We start from the raw sequence: 14341 nt of genomic DNA, 5'->3' as shown, positions 1-14341 counted from the left end.
AAGTGACATTATCAATGAGACACATAGTGCTAGGTGCTGTTATAAGTAGTTTGGTGTATCTGACCATGGGCACTAGTATGCCGCCTCTGAGGCGGATGGTCCAGTGGATTGGGTTGTTAGCATAATTCCTTTTTTACTCGCATTCCCTGCGATAGTGCGAGGGCTAACAGACGAGTGATGGCACAGTGGATTGGTTTCAGTGTGGGGGGGGGGAGATCCAGGCACTGTGTAGGGCAAGCCTCATGGCGGGAAGAGAGAAAAGGAGAGTGCTCTGTGAGAGTTCAAATCCACATCAGTGACTCTACTCTGTGTCGAATACCCAGGAAATTCAGAAGGCAGGTAGGGCAGTGTTTTAGACAGCTCAGGGTGAGACGGCAATGTCTGGGTACCCACAGAAAGATGAACATACAATGGTTGATGAGCAGACGATGCATTTGTCAGGTATTATGGAGCCAATATCTGTGTCTTGCTGTATCCCACAGGTAATCCTGACTGCAGATGTAGGTATATCTTTGAGACAGAGAGTGAGATGACTGTCCAGCTAAGATGCAGATGCAGATAAGATTAGTGGCTTTCACAAAACAACGGAGACCTGCTAAGAGAGGGCAATAAAAAGGAGCAGAGAGCGGAGGAACTGAGGTGGCTATGAACTAAGAAGTTACAAAATATTTACGGTAATATGGGAGGCCCACGGAGGGCTCAGATAATAAATTTTACTTTATATTTTGTAATAGTTCGCACCATTGTATAATATTCTCATAAATTTAATCAAATCTTTCAAATTATTAGATTAAGCCTTTCCAAATGTTTATCATGGCAAAAACGTAACTCCTCCGGTCCAGAGGGGGCTCTATACTTACGAGCCGAGGAGTGCTGTCTGTGGTCGTCATAGGAAGCGCTGTAGTTTGTGCAGGATTGCGTCCACGTGAGTTAACTACAATCCGCACACGTTAACTGTCAACCAAGCGCTGAAAATGGGTAAGAAGAATAAAAAAGAAAAGAAAGTGAAAGGAGCGGAAAAGACCGCTGCCAAAATGGAAAAGAAGGTTTCCAAGAGATCCAAGAAAGAAGAGGCAAGTGATATCTAGTAATTTAACTAGTTAGCTTGGTAGCTGCATGTTATTTATTTTACTTGCAGTTAATTGTAAATTCGTAAGTCGACGAGCTGAGTGAAATGGCAAGATTTATCGGTAAATGCACACAGTTTTTAGCGGCAGTATAGCTGATGTAGTTTTGGAGCTGAACATATAGCGATTTACTTTTACACTTCCGTGGGATGGCGCTACACAAAACAAGTCACACAGCTCAGTGTTTTGCTACGACATTTCTGGTTAAGCACCCTACACTGTAGTAGTGCCCCTCCTGGGTCGTTAACTATCGCGCTACCTCCTGGTGTGTTACAGCAAGATCTGGAGGCACTGATCGCAGAGTTCCAGTCCCTGGATGCGAAGAAGACGCAAGTTGTAGAAACTGTTTGCCCACCACCTTCGCCCAGGTAAGTATGATGAAGTGCAGAGAATGATAGCTTTACCGTATATGGAATCAGATTACCACATTTAAAAAGTGGCTAAAAGAAAGAATAGCTTTAAAAAACATACCATCTGTTAAAATGTAGCATCATCAGAAAGCCATGAATGAACTTCATATAAAATGTCTAAATGATTCCGATTTCACCTAATCACCAACATAGATCGAAGCCTTTTCATTAATTTTCTAAATAAGTGGCTATTGATATGGAATATTTTTTACTGTTTTCCCCCCAAATAATATATTAAAAAACTGTTTCCTGTACACACATTGCAATTCTGAAATATTCCCTAGATTTGAAAAAAATACTGCAGAAACATCTGGGATCTAAATTTATGCCCAGTGCGGATACACATTAAACTGAAGCTCTGTGTTGCACATCCCTTCCCCTCGACCCCCAGGTTGAACGCATCGCTATCCCCCCACCCTGAAAAGGATGAGCTGATCCTGTTTGGGGGTGAATTTTTCAATGGGAAGAAGGTGAGTTTTGAGTGAGAGCATGTTCTCAAGGATGCTGTACGTCTGGGTGTGTTTCACTGGCTCTGAGCACCCCTCCTGGATTCCTCTATAATCACACATGGGACCCACATCCCAGGTTCACATTTACAGCTAGAAGGATGAGGCCTGTGTTTGTAAACAGAACAGCTCTTAAACACTCTGGGCTGCTGCTGGGAATCCAGGAGGAATGAAGGCTTGGCAGGTGATTACAGGGCTCCCGTTTTCTGTCCCTCCCAGACCTTCCTGTACAACGACCTCTTCTTTTATAACATCAAGAAGAATACCTGGGTGAAGTCTGACATCCCCAATCCCCCTCCGCGCCGCTGTGCTCACCAGGTATCTTTCACGCCTCTTCTTCTCACCCGGGGTGTCCCTCTCCTCCCGTTTGTATTGTGTAACCGTAATTCAGTTCTTGGCCTTGCGGTGTCTGAACTGGCAGGCAGCCCAGTCAGGTGTTATTTGCATGTATGTCCACTAGAGGGCTGGGTTTTCGTTCAGCATGTAAATACAGACGCTCCTCTACTTACGAACGAGTTACGTTCCGAACGGCCGTTCATAACTTGAAATGTCCGTAAGTCGTTATTCATTATCATTTTAAGGGTATAGGCAAGTACAAAGAACTAGGATGCTGGGAGTACGCACGCTACGCTGCTGAGTGGCGGGAGTAGCGGCCTGAAGTCGTACTAGGCGGGATTTTCACACAGAAAAAAAAAAATTAAAACGGTAACTCAATAAACACAATTTGGACCTGCAGTCCTTTTCGTTCGTATGTTTGAAAGTTCGTAAGTAGAGGAGCGTCTGTATACTTCATCATTCTCAAGTAAAATTAATTCACTTGACCCCCACTCTGCACACGCACCTTTGTGCTCAAAAAAGCACTAATATCACAGCTTAAGCCTTTCGCTTCCTGTATCTTCAAGTTGTGAGTAGGAAACATGTACAGTTTCCAGTGCAGTATAAATGGCTTGCTGCTTTGTGGGAGGCCTTGCCCTCGGCTCAGTGGGACGCCCTTCGTGGTCTCCTGTCCCCATCCTCCATGCCCTGCTCACCCTGTGCTGATCCCATCTTGTTTGATCCATTAATGTATGGGCTCTGCCTCTGCAGGCGGTGGTTGTTCCTCAGGCTGGGGGGCAGCTGTGGGTCTTTGGGGGCGAGTTTGCTTCACCTGACGGAGAGCAGTTCTACCACTATAAGGACTTGTGGGTTCTTCACCTGAACACACACGTCTGGGAGCAAGTCAAGTAAGTAAGTGTGTGTGTGTGTGTGTGTGTGTGTGTGTGTGTGTGTGTGTGTGTGTGTGTGGGGCAGCCTGTGGATCTGCTGTAGCCTTTGGAAGCGCCTGCTATTGGAATGCTGGCATTCTGCTGTGCCAGCTTATTCTCACTGTATTTAGAAGCATTTGTGGCATATTGATTCTGACCAGAAGCATTGAAAAATGAAATAGCGATAGAGTTTCAGCATGATGAGGGAGCAGATGGATGATGTCTTTGACTTTTTTCCAGCATTTTCATGAAAGGCTTCTGTGCTCCACAGTGGCATAGAAATATTGAACTAGAGTATATCTGAGTATTGCCACACGTCAGTTAGTATGCAGTCTAAGTGTATGTGTGCTTATGTCTGTGTGTGGTATATCTGTGTACCTATGCATGCTGTTAACTATGTGCAATGCTGTACTGTGTTTCCAGGGTGCCTGGCGCCCCCTCTGGCCGCAGTGGGCACCGCATGGTCCTGAGCAAGAGACAGCTCCTGATTTTTGGAGGCTTTCATGAGAGCACGAGGTGAGGGTAGGGAGAGAGCTCCGGGTGGGGGGAGAGTGCTGGGTGAAGGGAGGTGGAGGTGGGGGAAGATGGGGGTTGGGGTAGGGCACCGGGTGGGGGGAGAAATCCATCCATCCATTTTCCAAACCGCTTATCCTACTGGGTTGCAGGGGGTCCGGAGCCTAACCCGGAAGCAATGGGCACGAGGCAGGGAATAACCCAGGATGGGGGGCCAGCCCATCGCAGGGCACACTCACACACCATTCACGCACACATGCACACCTACGGGCAATTTAGCAACTACAATTAGCCTCAGCATGCATGTTGTTGTCAATGTTGATGGTTACGTTTTCCTATTGGCACGTGTGTGTTTGCCCGTGTCTTGTGTGTACCTGGTCCGATCCTCGCGTGTACTTAGCGTCTGTAAATCTTCCTCCGTTTGTGCATCTTGCAGATCGGCGTCTTACAACCTTGTGTTTCCCGTCTGTCTGTTTGGGTTTGGTGCTTGTCGGGTGACTGTTGTGGTCCTTCTATTTACAATTGCACATGGGACATGCGGGGGCATGCTGGGGCATGCTGGGACATGTGGGGACATGCGCCCCACTGGTGCTACACTAGGATAAAAAAAGGAATCTGGTCAAGGAATCTGTTCATAAACTAAATTTTGTACGTGAACCAATGCATTTCTTTCCACTAAATTTTTGGTCGTGAACCAAATTGTTCGTAGACCACAGCGTTCGTGAGCCGCAGGCAGCACTATATTATAAAATTAGAATGAGTCGGCAGGCTGATTTATTGTTCCAGGACTCCCAGGCTGTTGTACCTGTTAGTAGGTATATATCCTCAGTCACTCCAGGAACCGATCTTGTATAAATGAGTTATAATTGTAAGTCTCTTCGGGTAACATTATAAGGTGAGCAACAAAATATGGATGATTGGCTAGCAGCAGGTGGCCTTATTGGCACAGACCTCCTGGATTACAGGTTCAGGCCTGACCCTGGCTGTGTGCTTCGGCAGTTTGCCTGCCCTCGCTGTGTTTGTGTGGGTTTACTCCATGCTGGATTGTTGACTCTAATTATATATTTGCGTGAAAATGTATGTTTATATGTGCAGCATCTTCTCATTGGAGTAACCCCGTCTTATGGTGCTTTTCCACTGTTACCAAATACCGAGCTGGACCCGACCCGGACCTGCACTTGAAAATTTCCAACCTCCTACTTGGAAAAAATACTATACAGCGGCAGAACGGAGTGGTTCTGTAATGCAAATATACGCTATTGAATGCTAATTCCGCTAATGTTTGATACTTGCAGAACACGGCAATTCTCACAGACGTGCTAGTGGAAATTAGCACACCATAGAAAAATGTGCAGTTATTATTGTAGTAAATCATGATGTACACCGTAACAACTGTAAATAAGCGTCTCTTCAGTTTTACGTCACTGCCACTCAAGGCCCTTACTGAGCCGACCGTCCTGCAGTGGAAAACCGAAGTGAACTGGAACCGCGCTGTAAACCATCTCTAATTGCGGTATGGCTTGGGTACAGCTTGGCTCCTGTATGCCAGTGGAAAGGTGCCATTACTCGCCATTCTTTCTGGGACAGGCATTCAGTCCCTGCAGCCCTGAGAATAATAGCTAACTGAAAGCCAAATGAATGTGCCTGCCTCAGTCTCTGCCCCTTTCTAGGCCCCCACATCACCTGTTTCTGTGTACTTCTGTTCGACCATCTTCATTGATGCCACGAGTTGTTGCATTTTGCCTCAGGGATTATATTTACTACAATGATGTTCACACCTTCAACCTGGACACCTTCACTTGGAGTCGCCTGTCCCCCATGGGCACCCCCCCCTCACCCCGCTCCGCCTGTGTCCTGACCCCGACGCCTGATGGCAGCAGCGTCATTGTCTATGGTGGCTACTCCAAACTGGTGAGCTACCATTTCCTTTGCCTGTGAGCCTCTGGGGTAGCAGTAGAGCTGGGGCCTGAATAGTGGCACCTCCTCAGGCAGTGAGAACTCGACATTCTCTTTGTAGTCAGATTTCAGTGTGGTTTTTTTGGTTCCCAATGTATTTAAAGTACCGATTTATTTTCCTGCACACTGCAGCACAATCACCATTTTTGTTTAACCGGGTGCTAACTGCACATCCTCCTTCCCAGAATGCCTCAGTACAGCGAGAGCTTCATAAAGATAAGTGCAGACAAATATTATCTGTAATGTGCTGAGATATGGGACATTATCTTGATTTATTATGCGCAGATTTCTCCTGTCAGTCAGAGGCCGGGGGTGTTCAGCTGTCTGACAGGATGACAGAGCTTCTCCACTTGTTTTAGACGTGTCGCTCTCAAAGTGGGGCTTCTGGCTGAGTCCTGTGCGAGTGTCAGGCAGTAGATGCGGGAGGATCCCAGTCCATGTCTGCCACTGCATCTGGCCCCGTTGCACGTCCTCATTACTGTCAGGGAAAACCTTCCATTTGGCCTGAGCAGTTCTGACATTTTCTCCAATGGAAGTTCGAAGTAGGACTCCCATGTTCATTGATGCACACTGAAGCTGGGATTGGGACAGTTACGCTCACTGATGCACACTGAAGCTGAGAATGCGACACTCATGCTCATTAATGCACACCAAAGCTGGGAGTGGCTTTCTCATGCTTTAGTAATTTACACCAAAGCTAGGAATGGGACACTCACATTCATTGATGTACACTGAAGCTGGGAGTGGCACACTCGCGCTCATTAATGCACACTGAAGCTGGGAATGAGACACTAACGCTCAGTAATGCACACCGAAGCTGGGAGTGCCACACTCACGCTCATTAATGCACACCGAAGCTGGGAGTGCCACACTCACGCTCATTAATGCACACCGAAGCTGGGAGTGCCACACTCACGCTCATTAATGCACACCGAAGCTGGGAGTGCCACACTCGCGTTCATTAATGCACACCGAAGCTGGGAATGGAACACTCGCGTTCATTAATGAATACCGAAGCTGGGAGCGGCACACTCGTGCTCATTAATGCACAACAAAGACGGCAGTGGCATATCATGCTCATTAATGCACACCGAAGCTGGGAGTAGCACACTCAAGTAAACATGACAGGTCTTGGGCTGATCTGACCCTGCACACACTTCACTGTGGCAGCCGTGTAAATGTGGCCACTTCATGGGCTCTGGGATGCAGAGGCTGTTTGAGATGCTATAAATCTGCTTGCAAACAACACAGACTGACCAGGGCAGAAGGGGGAGCAGGGTGTTGCCTGGCAACAGCAGGTCTGGGCAGGGGAAAGAAGCATAGTGAGATTTTCAGGATTGAGAGCAGGAAGGTGGTGCCTAGACATGCAGAAACAAACGCCACCTTGTGAGGAAGCTGCCTGACCCTGGACAGAGCTGCTTTATAGCTACGAATGTCAGTGCAATCTCTGGAGCCCAGGGGCCTGTCTTCTGGTGGCTCAGGCTCACTTTCACCAGGCCTAGCATTACTTGGTAGGTTGTGTGTTCTGCCCCTCTAATGGACATTTTCATCCCTAGAAATCCAAGAAGGATGTGGACAAAGGCAGCATTCACTCTGACATGTTACTGCTGAAGAGAGAGGGCAGTGAGGACCAAGGTAACGCATCACAAACTTGTTTCTCTCTCTCTCTCTTTCCCTGTCTCTCTGACTGCCTGTTCTTGTCTGTCTGCCTGCCTCACCTTTGCTGGCTTTGCCTACGCATCTCTCTGCCTATTCTGGTCTCTCTGCCTATCCTTGTCCCTCTGTCTGCCCATCTGTCTCTCTGCCTGTCTTTCACTCTCTGCATGTCTCTCTGCCAGTCTCTCTCTGTCTCTGCCTCTCCCTGTCTCTCTGCTTGCCTGTCCCTCTCTTTCTCTCTGCCTATTTCTCTCTCTCTCTCTCTCTGCCTGTCTCTTTCACACTACCTCTCACACTCCACTATCTGTCAGTCTATCTGCCCGTCTCCCTGTCCTCCTTTCTCTGCCTGCTTTTCTCCACCTGTTTAAATTGTACTTTCCAAAATCAAACTAAATGTTTGCATTATACATTGTAAAAGAAGTCGCCCTTTTGGTCCGGCAGAAAAGTGGATGTGGTCCCGTGTGAGTCCATTGGGTGTGAAGCCCAACCCCCGCTCTGGGTTCTCACTGGCCTTGGCCCCAGGAAATCGCTTTTTGCTGTTTGGGGGAGTATGCGATGAGGAAGAGGAGGAGACGCTGGAAGGAGACTTTTACAATGATCTGTACCAGTACGACCTTAGCAAGAACCGCTGGTTCTCTCTCCAGCTCAAGGTACCTGTGTGGGCCAGTGTGTGTGTGACTTTACATGGACTGGCCTGTTACTGTAACTGTGGTTAATGGCTACGTTATTTCGCATTTTGTTCTCCTCTTGCATTCCCCATTAGCCGCTGTTTCGATATTCCAATTCTCAGTTTAGATTACGATTAAGATTGATCTTAATCACCCAAGGGGGAAATACAGCATGCAATAGTAAGCCTGCCACGCACAGACAAACATGCAGATAGTGCCAGACAGACTAAGACGGTATACACAGCGCAGACAAATAGAAGTGGTGCGGACAATTTAAAAAACACACATGGTATACAAAAAGAATATTCTGAAAACAGAATAATGTAGTATTACAGAAATATATAAGTATATAGATGATGATAATAATAATAATAATAATAATAATTAATTTAATAAACTACTGAATGAAGTAAACCAAAAGGGAACATGCATGAGCTTTGTGTATCATTTTGCGAATAAAGTACATTTAAGTGGCAGTCTGGTGGTGCTGTTGCCTCACATCCTGCCCCCACTCTGCTTATGGTGAGTTTGCATGCTCTTCCTCTCTTGTGTGAACTTTTCATCCTATAGTTACGTGACGTGGCATACTCAGATCGCAGATTGTTTATATGTGTGAGTGCTTGTCTGTCATGTAATGCACTGTTATCCTGTACAGGGTGTCCTCCTTGTGTGACATGCAGTGGACTAGCATCCTGTCCAGGGTGTCCCCCTTGTGTGACATGCGATGGACTGGCATCCTGTCCAGGGTGTCCCCCTTGTGTGACATGCGATGGACTGGCATCCTGTCCAGGGTGTCCCCTTTGTGTGACATGCGATGGACTGGCATCCTGTACAGGGTGTCCCCCTTGTGTGACATGCGATGGACTGGCATCCTGCACAGGGTGTCCCCCTTGTGTGACATGCGATGGACTGGCATCCTGCACAGGGTGTCCCCCTTGTGTGACATGCGATGGACTGGCATCCTGTCCAGGGTGTCCCCCTTGTGTGACATGCGATGGACTGGCATCCTGTCCAGGGTGTCCCCCTTGTGCCCTTCTGCTTTTTGTGTATGCAACCCATTGCTGGATAAGTGGCTGAAAGATGAATTGATGTATGTTAATTTAGAGGAATACAGCTTCCATATAGTAAACATAATGTGTGTGTGTGTGTGTGTGTGTATTAGAGTGATTACGCTATGGAAATGGAAAACCACGGACGTCTGGCTGACCTGGCATTTGTAGGCTTGGGTGTAGCTGGTGGCCTGTCTTGTCATCTGAACGTCATGTTTGGTCTTGCAGGGCTCCAAGTCAGAAAAGAAAAAGCGTCGCCGTGGGAAGAAGGAGCAGGGGGCGTCGGAGGGGCATGGGGGCAAGGAGGGCAGTGAAGCAGAGGAGCTGGAGCAGCGTTGCCCCGTGGAAGTGGTCAAGGAGATTGTGGCTGATGATGGGACAGTGATGACAATCAAGGAGGTCATTCCCGGCACACTGGTGGAGGAGGAAAGCGAGGAAGAGGAGGGGGAGGAAGAGGCCACAGTCGCGCCCATGGAGCCCAGCCCCCGGTCCAGTGGCATGGCTGCTGTCAAGCATGGGAAACTCTACTTGTACGGTGGCATGTTTGAGGTGGGTGACCGGCAGTTCACCCTCGGCGACCTCTATGCCCTCGACCTCCACAAGATGGACCAGTGGGAAGTGCTGGTGGAGATGGACCCCAGTGAGTGTCCCTTTCTCTGTTAATTTGCGTGCGTTTGGTATGTCAGTGTATGTCAGTCAGCTCCTACAAGCGAACTTTATTGCAAAATTGGCCCTATACACGAGTCTAAAGTTAGCTGTGAAGGAGGCACATCTGTCAGTTAGCCCAGTGTGATGAGTGAAGCGCCTCAGGGTTCTGTGTTCTGGCCCTTACACATTCTCACCTACAGACTCGGCACTGAATTTCACCATGAATGTTTACATATATGTTGAATCGAATAGGTGGGACAGTTGGAGTCCGTTAAAAGACTGGAATGAAATGGTGAAGAGGCCAAAGTTTAACATAACAAGGATGAAGTCAATTCTCTCTCGAAAGAGGTGGTGTGTGTTATACAGGATGTTCTAGACTCGAGACAATTTTTCCTTTTTTTTTTCTTTTGGGGGTTCAGGCGTTTACACCAGTCCTGCTTACACCCCCACACTAGAGTGAAGCAGTTATGGCGGGAGTCGCTTAGGTCCGTAGAGCCCTGAAAAGACCAGCTAAGGAAGTGGTACTCAGAGTGTGGTGAGAAGCAGCGAGGCCAACTTCAAAAAGAAGGACACTGCTGCTTTAGAGGGAGTCCAACAATGGGGCATCAGGAGTGATGCATTTCCAAGGCTTTCTCCACCAAAAGCAGCTCTGTGTGGGGATAAAAGAGTCCTTTAATCCTTCTGTGCCATGTATATGGGCTGACAACCTGTTTGGGGTCTGCCCCTTTAGTGCCAGACATGCTCCTCACTTACCACAAGTGAAATGGACATGGAGGATAATAGTGTGGGACCAGCTTCACTGTAGAATGACCTGCTATTTCAGCATTGTTACGCTTCCCGGCAGTGTTAATATGAGCTTCCTAGTACAGAAGACAGACAATCTTTGCATTCAGGCCCAGCAAGTCCAGGTTGATCACCCGCTGAACTTTGGTTTGAAGTACTTGGATGAGTTGTGCCTTATGGGCTGTGCCTTGTAGGCTTCTTCGGTTCCTGTGAGTGTATTATAAATCTGTTTTTACATTGTATGTATGTGTGTGTGTGTTTGTGTTGAATGTCGACGGTGCCTGTGTCACATTGCAGCCTCAGACAGAAGGTGACTTGATGCTATTCCACCTGCAGAGACACAGGAGTGGCTGGAGGAGTCTGAGTCTGAGTCAGGAGATGAGGAGGAGGCTGGAGGAGGCGAAGAAGAGGATGAAGAGTCCGATGAAGAGTCTGACGGAATTGGTAGGTAGTGCTGACCAGCAGGGGGCGGCTCGCATTGGTCCCATCCACCTGTCCAGGTTAGGGAGCATGTGAGGGATGGGATTCTGTGGCTTGGTGTGCTCTGCTTTCTGGCACACGGGCATTTGCCGACCTCTGGCTCGATGTGCTCTACATTCTGTCCCACAGGCATTTGCCGACCTCTGGCTCAGTGTGCTCTGCATTCTGTCCTGCAGGGCTTTGCTGACCTGCAGCTCGGTGTGCTCTGCATTCTGCTCTGCAGGCGTTGGCTGAGCTCTGGCTTGGTGTGCTCTGAATTTTGCCCCATAGGACTTTGCTGACTTCTGGCTCAGTGTGCTCTGCATTGTGCTCCACAGGCCTTTGCTGAGCTGTGCCTTGGTGCGCCCTGCATTCTGCTCTGCAGGCCTTGACTGACTTGTGGCTCGGAGTGCTCTGCATTCTGCCCTGCAGGCCTTGGCTGACTTGTGGCTCGGAGTGCTCTGCATTCTGCCCTGCAGGCCTTGGCTGACTTGTGGCTCGGAGTGCTTTGCATTCTGCCCTGCAGGCCTTGGCTGACTTGTGGCTCAGAGTGCTCTGCATTCTGCCCTGCAGGCCTTGGCTGACTTGTGGCTCAGAGTGCTCTGCATTCTGCCCTGCAGGCCTTGGATGACTTGTGGCTCAGAGTGCTCTGCATTCTGCCCTGCAGGCCTCGGCTGACTTGTGGCTCAGAGTGCTCTGCATTCTGCCCTGCAGGCCTTGGCTGACTTGTGGCTCGGAGTGCTCTGCATTCTGCCCTGCAGGCCTTGGCTGACTTGTGGCTCGGAGTGCTCTGCATTCTGCCCCGCAGGCCTTTGCTGACCTGTGGCTCGGTGTGCTCTGTGTTGTGCCCAACAGGCCGTCTTCGCTTTTCTGTTCTGGCTGCTTAGCTCATGTATCTATACATGGCACCATACAGCCTTTACCCATTTGTAAAGCTGGATGTTGTCCTGCACCATTTTGTGTTGAGTCGCAGCTTCTCGACACAACTCTTTTTACATCCAAGGTCTGGAAGTATGTGTGTAGTGTCTGTGTGATGATGTGTTTTTTTGCAGGCAGATACCTCATATGGTTTTAACCATGACTGGGAAGTGGACTTGAAGTAGATTAGACCATTCCTTAGTCTCACCTCAGACCACTCCTTAGATGTCATTAATGAACCATGGTAATGAGGTTATGGGTCAGTTTTAGTTCGACAGAACCAAGGAGTGGTCTTACATGTGGCTATTTGAGGCACACTAAACCAGCAAGAATGGGATAATGTTTTATATTTGGTATGCAAAATAATATTTTAAACACCCGGAGAAGTATTTCATGTAACATGCAGTTTTTTTGGTGTAATGGGTTTTGAATTGGAGCCTTTTGACTTTGTGATTTTGCACGGTCACCCTGTAGCTGCAGAGAGCCTCCTAATCACAGAAAATATTTCTTTCTCCCACAAAGAATTACTCACTATCGGCTATGAAGAACGTGTGAAATCATGTTATGATCAGTGAAATCTGTCAAGAGGTTAATGCTGAAATTGCATCATAACCTCAACCTCATTATTTTAGACCAATGCCGATGGAGCTTTGGGTGCCTGGCCGCATTTGCACGCGTATCTTCCGTACGTGTGAGTGGCTTTGCACGAGCACTTTGACTCTTCTGTGATTTTTGGGATTCTGAGTGAGCTGAACAGCCAGGACCCACATTCCCCCCCCCCCCCCGTTTCATAGATGTGCAATCTGTCTTTCAGTCATAAATCTGTCAGGGGTGGACACCGCCTCCATCTGCTCATGTACCTGAGTGTGTGGACGTGCGCAGGGCTCTGACTCCATCTGCTGCGGTCTCGTCCTCACGAGGATGCGTCCGTAAAATGCGCTGGGATGTCATGCACATGATTTTCCCTGCTTCACTGGGTCGCCCATGGTGGACAGGTGGAGCGACCCTAAAAGATTCCTGATTTTAACATGGAAGAAACTCAAAATTCACTGAAGGATGAGTTTTTATTCTGCTGTCTGTCTCCTCCTCTGCCACCTCATAAATAAGCTGGTAAACCCAGCGTTTTGCGTACAGCCTCTCCTGGTAGCATTGGCTATAACATGGGCTTGGGAACGTTGGCTATGTTTTATAGCTTGTTGACCACCAGGAGTTCTGCTGCTTACAGCGGGAGCTTCAGGAGTTACAGATGGAGGAAGACTGAGAAAGCAGTAGTAGTTACGCTTGTCTGGCTGTCGGCAATGGCAGCTTACCTAATCACAGCAGCAGGTACAGCAGTAGCAAGAATAGTAGCGGTGAAGTTGCAGTGTCACAACTGGTGGCACTGGCACAAGCATTGTTGCCAGTAGTGTTAGCAATAGCATTAGCAGTTGTAGCAGTCACACTGCCAGTAGGGTCAGCCGGAGCAGAAGTAGCAGTTGTGCAGACAGTTGTGGCTGCAGCAGTCTTTGTTTCGTCAGCATTGTGCTGTTAACGGGATCCCAGAAACAGGAGCATTAACAGTCTGTGCTCTCTTTTAGAAGAGGAACACCCTCCGGTGAAATCCGGCGAGACGCTAGCTGACTTTCAGACCCGCACGGAAGCGTACTGGCAGCGTCTGGCCCGGGCCAACATGGGTCCTGACGCCAAGGACAAAAAGGCGCTAAAGGTGGGACAGGCCATGGCGAAGGTGTTCTACGAGGAGCAGGAGGGAGCAGACCGGTCCTGATCTTCGTGGGATTGTGTGCCTGCATGTGTGTGTGAGCGTATGCGTGAATGAGCTCATGTATTAGTGTGTCTCTAAGTGTGCATGTACGTTGTGAGCCCAGATCTGTAAATACTGACCCACAAAGAGGCCTCTATCTCTATCTTTGCCTGCTGTTTCTCTCTTTGGAAACGCATCATGTTGCTTTTTCTGTATTGTATAATGGAGTGCATGTAGCCAGTCTGGCACTAGTCTCTACTGTACAATAAAGTTTTTAGAAGGACTGGTGGCTGCTCGTGCTCTGTCTTGATTGTGGGGGGCGGCCGGCTTTTATTTCAGCAGGAGTGCCGTTATGGACCTTTGTGTCCTCTTGCTCTTTCCTCGGCTACTTTCTCTTTTTCCCAGTTTCTCCCTGTCACACATGGTACTTTCTTCATACTATTAGCAAGTGGAAGGGGTGGCAAATTAAACCATGTCCTAGGGTGGATGGAGGAGAAGAATGAAGGGATGGAAAAAAGGGATGAATAATTGATGATGGGCTGGAAGATGGACGAGGTAGCTGTGGGCATGCTGGCAACATCCTTTTGCCTTCTTTTCCTTTCCCTTTCACTCCTTTCCCATCATATCCCTCTCCTCTCCTCTACCTTCCCTATCTTTTCCTGT

The 14341-nt window shown here is 48.4% G+C and overlaps 1 protein-coding gene across 1 annotated transcript; it reads left to right on the top strand.

The window, feature by feature from the left end:
• The first annotated feature begins 878 nt into the window (after window positions 1-878).
• Window positions 879-13961, top strand: klhdc4 (kelch domain containing 4). The gene is made up of 12 exons (XM_048973040.1): window positions 879-1073; window positions 1404-1495; window positions 1929-2007; window positions 2263-2361; window positions 3130-3266; window positions 3711-3803; window positions 5549-5711; window positions 7313-7391; window positions 7854-8062; window positions 9358-9769; window positions 10897-11004; window positions 13515-13961. The coding sequence occupies exons 1-12, from the start codon at window positions 975-977 to the stop codon at window positions 13700-13702; spliced, it is 1758 nt and encodes a 585-aa protein (XP_048828997.1). The 5' UTR covers window positions 879-974; the 3' UTR covers window positions 13703-13961.
• Window positions 13962-14341: the final 380 nt, after the last annotated feature.

The sequence above is a fragment of the Brienomyrus brachyistius genome, chromosome 13 (genome assembly GCF_023856365.1).
Source record: "Brienomyrus brachyistius isolate T26 chromosome 13, BBRACH_0.4, whole genome shotgun sequence".
NCBI classification, from domain to species: Eukaryota; Metazoa; Chordata; class Actinopteri; order Osteoglossiformes; family Mormyridae; genus Brienomyrus; species Brienomyrus brachyistius.
This window is presented reverse-complemented; position numbering and strand designations above follow the sequence as displayed.